At 45.8% G+C, this 15,712-nt stretch overlaps 2 protein-coding genes and 1 long non-coding RNA gene across 9 annotated transcripts in view; 1 reads left to right on the top strand and 2 right to left on the bottom strand.

Annotated features, from left to right (window-relative positions):
- Positions 1–7,275, top strand: part of Tango5 (Transport and Golgi organization 5) — a 32,855-nt gene extending 25,580 nt beyond the window's left edge. For all 7 annotated transcript variants that reach the window (XM_065427397.1, XM_065427401.1, XM_065427404.1 and 4 more), the window contains exons 11-12: positions 2,797–2,899; positions 5,416–7,275. In XM_065427397.1, coding sequence (XP_065283469.1) covers positions 2,797–2,899; positions 5,416–5,577 — 265 coding nt within the window. In that variant the 3' untranslated portion in view covers positions 5,578–7,275. The remainder of the gene's footprint in view (positions 1–2,796; positions 2,900–5,415) is intronic.
- LOC135898472 (uncharacterized) lies at positions 7,229–10,079 on the bottom strand. Its single transcript, XM_065427406.1, has one exon. The coding sequence runs from the start codon at positions 9,360–9,362 to the stop codon at positions 8,517–8,519; it is 846 nt and encodes a 281-aa protein (XP_065283478.1). The 5' UTR covers positions 9,363–10,079; the 3' UTR covers positions 7,229–8,516.
- A 2,275-nt stretch (positions 10,080–12,354) lies between these two features.
- Positions 12,355–14,999, bottom strand: LOC135898474 (uncharacterized). Its single transcript, XR_010563341.2, has 2 exons — positions 14,518–14,999; positions 12,355–14,386 (listed from the first exon to the last, which is right to left on the bottom strand). It is a non-coding gene; the product is annotated as an uncharacterized lncRNA (long non-coding RNA).
- Between the last annotated feature and the right edge of the window lie 713 nt (positions 15,000–15,712).

Below are 15,712 nucleotides of genomic sequence, written 5' to 3' on the forward strand. Positions count from 1 at the left end.
GCAAGAAACATTTTAAATTTACTTTGTTATATCTGTGTTCGTTATATTGAGGTTTGATAAACCAGTCACACACTATGTGGTTGATATAATCTTAACAGATTATGCATGTGTGAATGCATTCCGCCACTCATAAAAGTTTCTGAAATGAGAAAAAGAAAATTTTGTAGACATAGCGCCATGGCTTCTGAGCCAGCCAACTAGCCAGCCAAGAGCCTTGAAGACTGACAAGGCAGGGAAGCAAGATGAGGTTGGGCACCTCTCCTAAACATGCACTGCTTGGCTGCCGAGCTGTCCTTGAGCAAGCACAGGTGTGTGCCTGCGATGGTGTGATTGCCATGTGGACGGCAACATTAGCTGCAGCTTCTTCGCGAGGTCTGTTGGTGGACACATTTATATTGCCACATTTAGGCTGTTGACATTACCAGACGTTCTGCATATTGTAGTAAGGGTGTTCGTTTTGGAAGTGTCTGCATGGCACTTAACCAAGACCCACTTAAGTTGAAACTGCTCTCGGTTGAAAACCAAGAGAGCGAAGGCACAAGGTCCACCAATATCTTTGTCCTTCACTGTGTATAGCGTCTTGGCACTGATGTTCTGTAAAATATACCGTAATGGTACTCTATTCTAACAGACTTCTTTCACGAACAATTCACTAAAGTATGACACGCACATTATAATCGAGTATGAAACCAAAACTGCACTGGGTGGTTTTCAGATCCCGTCTACCACGGTGTAAGAAGAACAGGTGCTCCAACGATGCGGAGGCCGCTGGTGTGAAACGCGTGTCACTATTGGTGGTGTTTCACGTCTGCGCCGCTGCACGGCAGCACATGTTAGGACGCTGAAAAAGCAGGAAATTTGAATGTGTAAGCAATGGTAACTGTTCTATAAGTGCATTGAAAGAAATTAAAACAATTTCCTTTTCTTAAGTGTTCCTGCCCTTCACTATAATTCATAAAATCCCTCAGACGCTGTAACAGACGATAATGACTCCAACCGTTCAGTTGCGCTGCGTGGGATCGGCATAGAAAATGCCGATTCCACGCAGATGCATTTGTTGATCCTTCGAAGTGGTCACTGACAAGCGCTGTGGGCAAATGATAAGCTATTAGTTTACCAATGTTCGCTTCACAATTGAGGAATCGCCATCATTCTTGGTAAGCACTTAAAAATTCAGATGTCTGAATCTGAAGGGAGGTCTGCATTTCGAGCTGCAACGTTGCTTGGTGAAGACTGATTGCAGGTCTTGCATGTGCAAAGACAGTTTCCATGTTCAGTGAAAACAGTCGGTTGCATGGTTCGTGGGATGCTCTGTAACATGGACACCAAGTCCTGCAACCAGGAGTGTATGGGTGCGAGAAGCACTTTGACCCGGCGAACGTCGCAAGTTCGTGGACAGCGAACTTGTGAAATAAAATTTAAAAGGGTCTGAACTTGAGCTTGTTGGTAAGGCTTCATTATGCTGAAACAGCACGAAAAAAATGAGACAAGAAAGAGGGCGGGACAGGCGCTTTCCGGTTGGTCTTTCTTGTCTAATATATTTTTTTTGTGCTGTTTACCCCATAATGAAGCAGTGGACAATAAATTTTTAACCGTCAGCACATCCGAAAGAGCCAATTTGAGAAATATGGCTAAGCTAGGATGCACATCAAAGAAGCCTAGGCCGGCATAAATAATGCCGGAGTCAACCGCTGTGGTGTACTTTTTCATCAGTGTGGTATTGGCAACCAAAAACCCTGAATTAATTTTTTCGGCGTTTAGAATAATTCAAGAGTATGCACATTGATACCATGGATTCCACAGCAGCATGGTTTTTAAGGAATTGGCTGTCTCTCAATTCGTGGCTTCTAGAATTTGGACCTTCTGCATACAATCTGTATGTGAAACACGCTATATTTGAGTATAAACAGCGAAATATATGACAATTAACTTACTTTATTACGTGAAGGCACTTCTATTTACTCGGACTAATCCTATGCCGCACTCCTCGAAACCCTACTTCGCATGAAATGAGAACGGAAACACCAGGTATTGTGACAAACAGCAGCGACGGCTTGTTGAAGCAGGAGTGACGAAAGTAAATTAGGTTACTAGTGGATTCAGCAAAAGACGGAATGGTGACTGCCGTATTGAGAGAGATGCCATATGCTTTTGTTCAGAAAGGGTAAAAAAAGCACTTCTGCAATTATAAATCACATTTTAAGATTTTGTAACATAAAGACAGTGACTTGAGGTTTGTCGCTCTAAAAAAAAAGGCACTCTAAAAAACACAGGCTGCAAAGCATGCTCCCAGCACGGTCGCCAGGGGATGTCCGGACACCGGCACGCCAGCCCCCTGCAGCTCTCTATGGCCCCCTAGTCACGCTCGCTGCCTAGCGGCGGCATTAGTGAAACGCACTGCGCGTTTCCATCGGAGCACCTGTTCTTACACCGTGCCCTCAGCCTCCAATGTCATGTCCCACCTTCCGGTCTCAAACAGTGACAACAAGCGATGTCCGGTCCACTTTGTCCAAGACACAACTAATTTTCTTTTTTCAAGTGAGAACCAATTGCTATTTCTCTCTTACCAAGAAAATCCAGTGAGGTAACAATCAAGGGTTGCGCATTCTTTATGTATCAAGGGTTGCGCAATCAACATTGCGCATTCTTTTATGTATGAAAATCAGGGTGCACATTACATATAAGGGTGCATTAGAATGTAGCAAATGCAATATATATCTTTGTATGTATTTCTAGTTGGCACGCCTTTCTTGCACTATTATGTTAAGAGTAAAAATTTTGTCTTTATCATTGCAGATACATCCCCTATGTGGGTCGCTACCTGCAGGCCCCCTTTAAAGAATTTCTGGCCAAGCAAAAGGCCAAACTGCACCGCAAAGTGGGCTCCCACGTGGCTCAGGTTAAGCACCATTGCCTTTTTTTCTCTGTGTGACAAAAAATATTCTTCCTTTGTGCTCCCAGGATAGCCACTGTGGTCATTTCATTCAGCTAGTCACTCAGTGAGCGTGCATTGTCCTGAATGCAATTGTTCTAATTCACGTGGCATGGGAAGCAAACTAGTTAGCAAGGCTGTTTTAGCTTTGAAATTTTGAATTTGGCACAATATATATATTATGTATATATCCTTTCTTTTTTCCGAAAATTTGCCCAACAGAATAAACTATTAAATATATAAATGTAGGCCAGATTTGGTGATTTACATCAATAATGCTTGATAGTTGGTCCCACAGAGCCAAGAATCATAGTCTGGTGGTCTCGTGGCACAGTATAGTGCAACGGGGTGTCAAATAGATCAAAGCGAAGCGCGATTTATAAACAAACTACTTTAGAGATGGCCAAGATGGCTGAACACATGCAAAGTCCTGGTGGTAATAGCCTTCTTCGTTAGTCCAAGCAGGTGGCTCATAACATCTGACCTTCCCGTCCGGCGCAGTGCCGTCTCAGTGCAGAGTAATTACACAAGGAGATGGTAGAAAGGTATGTTTTCAACCAGATACATGCACATCGCGAGATGACAGGGTAAATGGTGAAGAACTGTCCAGTGGTGCGATCTCATAGTTAATGTCACTCAGTTGCCGTCTGACCTTGTAAGGTCCGGTATAACTTACCAAAATTTTTTCAGAAAGATCTACATGACGAGATGGAGTCCAAAGAACAACAGGCATTTTGTCACCTTCACCATTGATGACTTGGGACAGGAAGTAGCAGCCTTGGTCAGTGAGCAATTGCCTAAGGGCACCATGATGAAGGATGATGTCATGAAACAGGAAATCAGTGACGTCAGTCACCGAGTCGCTGATCCCTGAAGTAGACGTAGGGAATGGGCCAAGGAGGTCGAGACCGATGCGATAGAATAGCTCCTTTCGCGTGATGTTCAAGTGTCGGTAGACAATACAAAAGCACCAGGTGCAGTCTTTCTTTTTGACTAACACCATGGGGCACACGCTTGGACTGGAAGAAGGTTCGATAACGCCTGTTGTGAGCATTTTGTCACCTTCACCTTGGATCACATGACGTTCGGCAAGGGAGACACGGTAGGGACAGTGTCGGGTAGGGATCGCGTCCCCTTTGTCGATTAGGTGCTGGAAAACAGATTTTATGAGCTACCTCTTTGGACTAATGAAGATGAACTTTGGACTAATTATGATGAAAATTTCTTTGATGCCACTATCGGTTGACACAGACTGACGAACACTGTTCGTCAGTAGGATGTGTGCAGTGCTTTGACAATTGCCATTGACCAGTCAACAATGTAGAGCATCTAAGGTAAATGGTAATGCATCATAGTTGTGAACAAAACATTTCATGTCTGTAAGGACACCAAGGCTATGAATTGTATTCATGCTGCTGTTGAGAAATCAAGCTCTATCGCTTGTCGCAACATTTCCCTAAACACCCAGGCAAGCTGACCATACGTAGGACGTGTTCAAAGTGAGTCGGCACAGCGCCTGCAAGGTGCTGAGAGAACACTTTTTCTTCTATTAGTTGTTTAGACAGAAGAGCTAAGGGCCCCGGGTGCCAGACGACCTAGCTACGCCACTGGTAACGTGTATGCATAGTATTCAACCTAGGCCATTCGGCAATCACTTTTGGAGGAAGGTCCACTTACTTGAGACTTGGCTTGACTCGGCACCAGACGTGTTCGCATATACGGCCAACAGTATATCTGGCACTGCGCCTTGCAAGTCTCATGAAAATGAAACTATCTTAGAGATTGCCCAAGAATACTGTGCAGAGTGTCAAAAACGTTTAGGGCATGATTGTACGACGTGTTCAGTCAGTCACATGCAACCTTGCTATAGACCTTTTATCTGCACTGTGGTAGGAGTGTGTTCGTGACCGAAGAAAAATTTTTTCATGCGTTCTTGGCAGCCAAATTTGTAACAAGAACCAATTATTGTTCCACTGTCAACTTCTTGATGATCTTGATGCATTCAAATATTAAAAGAATGGGCCCCTTGCATTGAGCTCATGTATGTAGCCCTCTTGTGCATTTCAGAGTAATCTTATTGATGTTCTAATTGCATAGTAAAATGGTGCCAGCTAGAGAATCGTACATTTGCAGGCCATTAAAGTTTCCATTGTCTTCATTACCGGCTTAATTTAGCGGGCTGTTCGAGAGGGCACTACCGGAAGTCCTCAGGGACTTGTTTTCGCAAGTTGCTTCAGAGCACAAAAGAACACACTCAGATGTATGCAGTCACATAAACACCCCACAATACATGTGTGTACATGTGAGTGTGTTCTTTTGCACTCTAAGCAACTTACTAAGATGAATTACTAACTAGCCTGGCTACAAGTTCTTCTAGGGACTTGTGTGTGTGTGTGTGTAAACATTAAAAGGGTCTATAATATATTTGCTTCTTGTTTGACTTATTTCATACTGATGCGTTTGCCTGCACTCTATCCTTGTAGGAGAGTTCACTGCTGGCTTGGCTCTTCGAGAAGCTGGTCTTGTGCATGATTGTCTACTTTGTCCTCTCCATCATCAACTCGATGGCCCAGAGCTACCACCGGCGGCTCTCCAAGGGCCAAAAAGTGATGTCGGCACCACGCGGCAAGGTGGCAGTCAGTTGAGCTTGGGCTGTGTGCCACTCTTCTGGGCAGTGAGGTGCGCAGTTGTAGAGATTGATGCCGTGTGTGGACTGCGAACAACAGTGTGCCAGATGATACGGAAATGTAAAAGGACAGCTAGACAAAGAGACCGCGCTCACCTTCCACCTCCCCATCTTCCCTCATTTGCCATTGCTTGTGCACATTTGCGCCTTCTTTTCAGCTGTCCGAGTGTTCTTTATTTTTCAATATACAAATATGGTGGAAAGAGATAATGTACAATTTCCTTTTCTGTGCACCTCTCCACCTAGCCACTTCAACAAACTTTTTGTTTCTTTGTGGCAGCAGCTCCTTTTTATTTTGTTGTGCTTTACAATTTTTTGTTGTTGCTAGCATAAATGTTTGTTGCTTGCGCAGCTTGTACATAGGAGTGTGTAATAACATTGAGTGGCGTCTGCAAGAAGCTTCATGTGAAGTACACAGAATCCTGTGCCTCAAATGGGGCTTTCCCTCTTAGTTATGCCTTGTCCTAATTTCCAGCTGACATGTGCCTGGCTCTTCTAAAAGTGCAAAAGATTCTAGGACGGTGGGAATCTTGTTGCTTTGTGCATATTGACAGTATTGTCAGGTTATGGCGTGTATACTTTAAGTTTAAAAAAAGTATTCACTTCTGCCCAGTCTGAAGTTGGCACAATCTGTACAAGGTCTTTCCTGCTGTCTTGTTATGATTCGACCACATCAGGACTAAAATGTTTTGGAAAAAGATCTTATTTGATGGACTTCTGCAGCTGTATTATTGCTTTGAGGCGCCAAAACCCTTTTAGGTCAATTTGCATCACCTGCAAGTTGTAGTCAGATCAAGCGTGTAGTGGTGACTGCAGGAGTAACAAATAAGAGCTGGTCTTTGCATTTCAAGTTTCGGATGGTTGTGCAGAAAAGCAAGGCACCATTTTATCCTCGCAAATAAGCATGTTGCATAAAGTAAGCACCGTGTTTGCAGCCAAAACAATGCTTTCAAACATGGATCAGGCTGTAATATTGTGCTTGCAGGCTGTGGTGTCAATAGAACGATACAGACGGTGGTATTTGTTCGTCTGAATGGCTGCCGATTATCTAGGGACCCTAGCCAGTGCAATCTTGGGGCATCTTTGCTTAATGTGGTCACCGTATATGTTGTCAAAGTGAGAGGTAAAGCAAGGCGTGTAAAAATTGCATTTGTTTGAGATGTGAATGATGACTAGCCTTTTGATGTTGCAAAGGCATGTAACTAGCTGAGCTTTGAGGCTGTGAACACTCACAGGGTGCTACATTAGTGCCCGCTAATCGTAATTGCAAGCAAGGGCTATCAACACATTGTGCTTGTGTCCAACTCGGGCCAAAGGACTCTTCTAGGCTGCCATTGCATGTAACTGCACAGCTTATCTGAATGATTCTTTCCCCACTTCAAGCTGTCTGACATTCCCTAATCACTTGGACCCTCTTGTTTTTTCTGTTAGGAGTGAATGTTTTATTTCACATTGTATATGTGGGGACAGCTTCAACAAACCTCTTGCAAATATCCATTTGTGGGTGAGTGCAAGTTATCAACCAGGAATGTTGTGCATGGCACTAGTGCAAGTTGGAAGAATTTCCTTAGGTCATGGTGTATTTCTCAGACTGACCTCGACACACCCAATTTGTAAAAAGTTATATATATTTAATAAAGAAAACTATACAGATTGCCATCGGAATCTTCTCTCACTGGCACAACATAGCAGAGTACAATTTTTGTTTGTAGCAAGAGACACACACTATGCACATGTGAAGCTTTAAGCTGAAGCAATAAGCACCCTATTAAAAACACTAATATATAACTTTGCATAATTGATTTCAATGTCATTCATAGGAAAAGCCACAGGGTTTCTCACTATATTAGGGAAATCTGGCGCTGCTGCGCTGTGGTATACATGGGAATGCCGGTATATTGTGACTTCGGGTTGGCATTGTTCTCGAAAAGCCAGGCAAGCACCGTTCCATTTGTCACAATGATTATTCTACTAAAACAGCACGTAAAAAGCTGTTTAAGCTTTATTATTACACAAGAACATGTTTTGTTTAACTAGGAGAACTTGTTACTGCATGTACAATTATATGACACGGAAAAAGTATCAGAGCGCCACTAAAGTTGGAGGACAGATGACAAGATTCGCGCTCGCTTTGAAACAGTTAGTTGTCTGTTCTTGCTTTTCTTCCCTTCGTCATGCATTGTAGGTGAGTAAAGATGTAATTTGCGTGAATGGAAACATTTTATGAAGATTTTACTTTAAGAACGCGTTATTTGTGTAGCCATATCCACATTTTGGACGAAGCCTCTTGCAATATCAGCCAACACAAGCCTCGCAGAGTCTTATATCGTTCCCATGACGGCACGCCGCCCCTTAAACTCCCATAGACGGTGGCGCCAGATTTCCCTCTAGGTGTTATAGTGAGGAACTCTATGGGAAATGCCGACATGGAAAAAGTTGCACTGCAAGAAGTTCCTTAAAACTACACTGCCAAGCAGGTTATAGAGTGGAGCAATGAGGAAATGTCGGGCACAACAAATCGCAGTATGGTTTTACTAAGCCTACACTTGCTTATGCCCAACAATAGGACTTGCCAAGCAACACCTAAAACATGACGTATTGAGGACGAAAACACAATTGCAGTGTCTGGACTGCCAACTGCGAAGAGCCGCCCCTACATCAAAGCAAGCAATGCACTCTTTACATGCCTTAACTGCGGCGATATTAAGAGCCTAAATGGGGCAGTAGATAGATGATTCGGCTCGGAAATGCCTGCCGCTTAGAACAAGTTCACGGAAAACTTAATCTTTTTCTATCTACTATTTCTTCACTAGGTACGCTAACCGAACGGCAATTCTAGAGAGCCGTGTTTTTGGGCACTGGGTGTCCCGCGAGGCGACGCTGTTACAGGCGAGTACTTTAGTAGTAGACCGAGTCGAAGGTGAGCTTCGACGCTTCCCTCACGTCCTCCTTGAACGTCAGAAACTGATCCATGCTGATAGGCGCAAAACGCCTCACCCTGTACTGGGCGAGCTGCTTAGCGCCTTCAGAGAACTCTGACATCTCGAGCAGTGCATCCTTAACAGCCAGCTTTGTCTCCTGGGGCAGCGCCTTCCTAACAACTATGGGATACGGGGGAAGCGACCCCCACGACTCGATCACGAACACCTGGTCCTTATATGACGGATTCCGGTCGAAAAACAACGCCAAGCAGTTCGCGTCTACGGCGGCGGCATCCACTTGTTTGTTGAGAACCATGTAGATGGAGTCCAGATGTGACTTCGCACGCAGTTTGTTGCCGAAAAACGTGGCGGTCTCGCCCCGTCGCTTGAGCACCTGAAGCGTTATCTGGTTGCCGCTGAAGGACTCTGGGCCGGTGTAGGCCCACCGACAGCCGCGTAGCTTCTCGAAAGAGTCTACGCTGGCCTCCTTCAAGTCGGCGTTGATAATTACGTCTGCGAAGTGGCCCGTATCGCCGCTGCCTTTGCGATGCTCGTGCACGGACGAAACCGGTAGCAGTTCGATGTGCTCGTTGCCGGAATCATGCATGCGGACGAAAGCCAGGGGGCTCATGAAGGCGATGTCGACATCTCCGTGAGCAAAAGGGTCGCGCCGGTCAGCCGGAGGTCCAAACCAACGGGACTCGTAAATCAGCGTGGTGTGGACGTCGAGCCTTTGCTCGAGGTACCCTAACACGGCCTCAAAGAACTCTACAGGGATTCCTGGGCTAAGGTAGGTCGCGGCGCGTATCACTTGCGGAGCCATTTTCTTCGCAGTCGTCCGAACTCCTATCTGTAATAGTGATAAGGCCTTCGGTAGCGTGCCAACAGGAGTAAATGAAGCCGGACGTCGCTTCTCGTCGAGAACTCGGCGTATCGCCGTAGCAACCAACAGATGGGCATCCGTTCAAGCACGCACGCGTTTCAAAATAATACCACCACACGGGATGTTCATTTGAGGGATCGCCAACCGTTTGTGCGCAGGCGCAAGTGAGAGCGGGTGCAAGAGAGGAAATCCGGGGGCGGGGGTGACTTTGCCTAGGCACTTCGGAGAATGTCATCAGCACGTGTTGAAGACGTTTGTACCTAGGCGTGCCAGCATTGAGGAGTGGTGGAGTTGGTTGGGTCGAGTTCGTTTACACTCGGACGCTGGCTATGGCTGGCTGCCGGCGCGGTAAAATAGGTGAAGCAGAGGACCATTGAGCGCGAACTGACGCCCTATTTGGCGACCGCTGTGCCTCTACTGCAGCCCCTACTGCTCCCCTGGAAAAATCAGTGATGTTTCTTTTGAAGGTAGAGCGGTAGAGCGCCGTACGAAGCAAGAAAGGTTTAATCCGGCATGACTGACTCGGCACCAGCGCCACAGGCGCGAGGAGGTCTGTCCGACGTACCTTCAGAGGCAAAGTTCTGACGAGAAGTCACGTCGCGCGGTAGCGCTGAATTTAGCGTCACAAGTTGGTGGCTGGACGTAATTATGTTTATTAAATCGTGCTCTTTACTAATTGTAATGTGTCATTCCCATTATTGGCGGCGCCTCCAGGGCACCAAAGCGGCAACTAGAACCAGAGCTAGAACCCGGACTGGTCCGTGCGGTGGGGCTCGCCGAGGCCTGCGCGTCCCAGGGGTGTTCGCACAAAAAATTGGCATGAAATATTGACAGCGGACAGCCGATCTATACACCCCTGGCACGCTTCGGCCTCCGCGGATCCACCCCACAGGCCGCCCTGCTTCCAGCTTTGATTCCCCCGCTACCCCTTCGGTGCCTTGGGGATCCTGCGCGGTAACACCATAGAATAAAGAACAGTAACACTATATATATATATGCATTCAAAGACCAATAAAGCCCCCAAATTTTCTCTCTCGCGCCCGCTCTTTTAGGCACATTCACACCGGCGACTTAAGGAGGTCGCTTTGCGACCAGTCGCAAATGGTCGCAAACGGTTTCTCGAAAAGCGACCAGTTTGGGCGAGTCGCTCTCTGCGCGATTTTTCAGTCGCGCGACCGTGGTCGCAAAACTGCTGATAAACCAATCAGCGGCGCACCGGAAGTGATCTTTCGTGTGTCTACATCCGGCCTGCTCCGGCGTCGCATACAAATTCCGCGTAGATTCCGAGAGTTCTCGCTGAGAACGATAATCTCCGGGATTGCGACTTGCGTGTCGCGCTCAGCCGGGCTTTCCGGTGTGAACATCAGTCGCCTTCGGTCGCTTTTTGAGTGCGAGTCGCAAATGGTCGCGCGACCTCCTCAAGTCGCCGGTGTGAATCATAGAGTTACTGTACTGACTCTAGAGGACAAGCTACCCATAGGGCCCATGCATTAAAATCGGGAACCTCAAGAGCGCCGCCATGTTGCTACGCGCCGAGGTTGCCAGCTCCTGAGACGCTTGCTAGACTTGGTGACACTAGTCAGTTTTAATCCGGCAACAGTAGCAGCGTAGCAGCATGGCGTCTCGCTTGTGCAGTCGTGATGTGTGCGTGCAGCAGGTGTGTGTTAGGGTTTTATAAGTTGGTTCTTTATTCTGTGTTGCGGGACGGTGTGGGTGTGGTCCATGTTGGCCGTACAGGTGGCAGTTACGCAACCGAGGGATGATCCTGTTGAAGTTTCCGGCGGTATGCGGTTTTCAGCGGTCACGCCTGTTGCAGGAGTGTCACTCGACGAGGTTACGAGCTCGAAGCTGTGGTCAGATTCCTCGTTGGTGTTCCGTAATTCTCTTCGCACGTGCGCGGTATGTTGCAAAAGCCGCTTTCGCGATCTATCGTCGCGACGATAGATCGGGTTTTTTCATTTTAAGTACTGACACAGCTGTAGGGCACATGTAACCGACAAACGGAAGTCTCAGGAGAGCGCCTGAGATTATAATAAAGCAGGCGGTGCAGGAACTGCAGGGCACCCAAGGGACAGTGGGGGGATCAAAGCTCGAAGCAGAACGTTACATAGGTTGGTGCCGCCGAGGCAGGTGTGTGCCAGGGAGTGTTCGCACGGACAGCTCCCCTGGCACGCGCAGCAGTGCCTCGCAAGGTCGAGATACTTTAAAGGCACCCGCGCCCATGATCTTTCTTTTGCCTCGGTGCAGGGAGCAAGATTAACCAAAATAATATGGAGGGCGAATGCCTCATGACAAATGTAGCTCGCGTCGCCTGGCGTGTGTAGTAATATCAGAGTTCATTGTACGAACTTTATGCATAATACGCTTTGTTACGGTACCTTAACGGAATGGGTCTAGAGGACGGTGTTGGTACATTTTTTCGTACCGCCCTAATCCTATACCCCCACTACAAACACACACACATACCCCCTTTTTTGTGTATACATACAATTCCTTGCCATGACGGATCATAGCCTCCTTTATTTTTGAAAAATAGAGGAGGCTATGGACCGATTGACCAGTTCAAGTTGTCAACTTGTCAGTAACTGTCATAGGAATCACTGTAATAAACACAATTCCACGATCAGATTGTTTACTTTCATATTTTGTTGTAACACTTGAGGACTACATAGAACTTTATTTTGTATATGTGAGAGAAGTATGTGGATATCACGAGCTTAAGCCAATGTGTGATACAGACAAAGCAGCTGCTACAACGTGAACTGCATTGAGGGCCACACAACACATACGTAATTAAAGGTGCAAAATATAGGGGGAAGCTTCAAAATACGCTCTGTAGCACTGCAAAGTATAACATATATTGTATGTGTACAATAAATGTTAAAAAATACAATGCATCAATGTCCCATTTGCCTTCAAGTTTATTATGAAGTTCAAGTTTACTGAAGTTTATTATGAGCATATGTACAACAGGAATCTACTGACACACCCGCACTCAAGGTGGCTGTTCGAGGTGTGCTGGCTGCCTCAGTGTAAGAAAAAGAAATTGGGTAAAAGTCGACACCAGTGCCACTGCTTCTTGCCTCTGACCTGCACGTGCCTCTGCGGCATCTTTGTGCACAAGTGTGCTGGCGTGGCGAGGTGTAGGAGTCATTCGAGAGAAAGAGTATTGTTTACATGGAGAAGTGGCTGTTCACATTGCCTGTCACTTTCCCTCAAATGTTTCCTTGGCGACTAGGGTGACACACCTGCAGTCAAGGTGGCTGTTCGAGGTGTGCTGGCTGCCTAAACGAAATAAAAAGAAATTAGATGAATGTCAATACCAGTGCTATTGCTTATTGCCTCTTACCTGCATTTGGCTCCACGGCCTCTTGGCTTGCGGAGTCTGTATGAGGGAGCTGCTGTGGCTAGGCGTAGGCATTGTCTAAGCAAAAAGAAAAGGCCATTTAAATGGGGAATTATGGAAATAAATGCAGTTGTTATGTCTGCTTCTTGCACTCTTCTTGCCTAAATGTTTTCAAACATAGTGTCCAGAACACACCAGCACTTTGACTGCTTCTGCTTTTTACCTGCAGGTGTTGCTGCGAGATCCTTAGTATGGCTGCGTGCAGCATTGTAACACTTGGTGGAGGCATTTGAAGTGGTAGCCAAGAATAGAAAGAATCATCCTTGTCTGCACGAATGCTTTCAATTTCTAAATGCAGTGGTAACTATCACTATTGGTGCAAGGCCCCCCCACATCTATGTGGCAAGTGCCATAGCTCGAAACTGAATTGTTCCTTTAGTGTTTCACAAGGCATCTGATATGTCCACATTAGATGTGATGTGTTTGTTTTTATTTATCCCAGTGTGGAGAGAGCATCATTAAATGTTTTTTTTTTATTTTTGCGTGTCTTGTTTTTTGGTTTATTTCTGAATTTATCATGATGCTGAAGTGACTTATGTAATGGCAATCAGCTCTTGTTTAGCAGAAAAACAATGCATTTCCTGACCCACTGTTTGACATCCCCTCACTCGCATAATTTTGCAGAGTATTCTACCTATATTGACTTGCTTGACCTCCACTAAAGAGTCTTGCATTTTCAAATACGACTCTTTCCTTGAAATCATTCGACACTTCTCACAATTTCTGTACCTTGGGCTTCTGATACTCTGCAGTCACCATTTTTGCTTGTTTCTGACTAGAAATATCTTCTTTAATTTAGAGCTTAAATTTTACTTTTGGAACACATGGAAGGGCTTGCCATTGCATATCTGCATAAAAGGGAAACGTGTGGTATTCGGGATTATGTCAGTATTGCATATGTGCCTGTTGTCTAAAATAATTGAATTTTGAAAATGCTTGCAGGGGCCTGATGTGCATATCTGCAGTTTATGGATACATGTAAAAGACTCAGCATCAAGTGCAAGTGAACGGTCCCACAGGCGCGGAGTCGATCATGCAAATTGATTCGCTGCACACATTTGTGACCAGAAAATATATTCCACATGAAATGGCATGCAAGGAAGTGTTGGAAACATTACACAGTTAATAAAACGCCTACGCTATCAATATGTGGGTTGATGCACTCGTTATGCAAAACGGAGGTGAGGCGTGCAGACAGGACACGAGAGTAGAGTATTTACAAGCAAACAACACAAGCGCCGCCCACTTCTCTACTCTTGTGTCCTGTCTGCACGCCTCACCTCTGTTTTGCATAATGAATCCTTACCAACTAGTTCAGCTTTCTGTCGTTCTAAGTCTCGATGCACTCGATTTCGTCCGCATTATAGGCACTCGCCTCTTGATTACTTCGTGGCACAGAAATATTCGGCATCAGGCTGTTTTTCTGCTGTGGCCTTTGTAGAAGCATGATTGTTCAAAGTGCAACAATTAAACAGATTCTTTGAGTTGCTTGTGGCTTCGCCAGTACAATTCCGGTGCGCTGGTCTGCCTGTCCAGCAATTTCCTACTGAAGGGAAACCTGCAAATAAAAACCCCGCTCCGCATGCATAAAAATGCACTAATGTGACGCTTCTCAAACGATTGTGATGCACCACAAGAGCCGCCTACTCGCGTGACACTCTCAACAAGGAGATACATTCGTTTACTTACATGTGAAGGTATATGCCAGAGCACTTCGGGGCTTCGGTGGCACATAAGGCACGAACGAGTGTGTCATAGCGTCCGATGTCGACGCGCGATCGCATGTCAAACCTAAACTATACGAAACTACTATGCAACCAAAAAACAGATTCGAAACCGAAATTCGTGTCATCCTTTATTGCATGAATGCGTACATCGTGATTTACATAAGTCATGGACTTAGCGATCGCTTTCTGTAAATTTAATATAACGTTCCACCTTCATAAAGCCATCAGGTATGCGTTTTTAGATGACAAAGCATTAAGTGACCTGTACTTGTTTTCAGCTCTTTCAATAGTAATTGCGCTGGCCACATTGACCAGTAGCAACAGGGCGGCGCCCTAGAGGTTCCCACTTTTCCGGCCCAGCTTTTCCTCTAGAGTTGTTCTACTAACTCTATGTGCATACCTATGTATTTACTCCTTTACTTTTGCGTTGATATTGTCCACCAATCAGATAGCCTCCGTTTAGTTATTTCTACCTGTTCAAAGTCTATTCTACTTTCACTGTCTTTAAAACCCAAGGCTTTGAATAGTTCCCCGTTAGATTCAACTGCAGGGTGAAGTCGTTTACAAGCAAGTATCAGGTGTTCCGCCGTTTCCTCCTCCTCTCTACACGCCTCGCATACCAAATCTATCTCCTGGTATCTGGCTCGGTACGTTTTAGTCCTCAGTACACCTGTCCTGGCTTCGAACAACAATGAGCTTCCCTTAGAGTTATCGTAAATATTTTCTTTGGCTATTTCTTGCTTAAACGTCCTGTATGTCTCCAATGCCGATTTGGTTTGCATCTCTGTACTCCACATACCCCTCTCTGCCTCCTTAACCTTTTTCTTGACAGATGATTCCTTACTTGTTCCCCCGCTACTGCCCAAGTATTTGCTTGTCAATTTTCTAGTTCGCTTCCTCCCCCTCGTGTCAACATTCCTCGTGTATAAGTAACTGAAAACCTTCCTAGCCCACCGAATTTCCCCCATTTTTCTCAATCGCTCCTCAAAGGCTATCTTGCTACTAGCCTCTCTGCCCTCGAAAGAAGACCATCCCAGATCCCCCTGCACTCCAAGATTTGGTGTCTTGCCATGTGCTCCCAGAGCGAGCCTACCCACCCCACGTTGCCTAATTTCCAACTGTTGCCGGGTCTCTGTTCTAATACATAGAACCGCATT

The sequence above is a fragment of the Dermacentor albipictus genome, chromosome 2 (assembly GCF_038994185.2).
Source record: "Dermacentor albipictus isolate Rhodes 1998 colony chromosome 2, USDA_Dalb.pri_finalv2, whole genome shotgun sequence".
Lineage (NCBI taxonomy): Eukaryota > Metazoa > Arthropoda > Arachnida > Ixodida > Ixodidae > Dermacentor > Dermacentor albipictus.

Coding starts and splice junctions, on each gene's coding strand:
- LOC135898472 (XM_065427406.1), bottom strand. CDS start 9,362: ATGGCTCCGCAAGTGATACGCGCCGCGACCTACCTTAGCCCAGGAATC.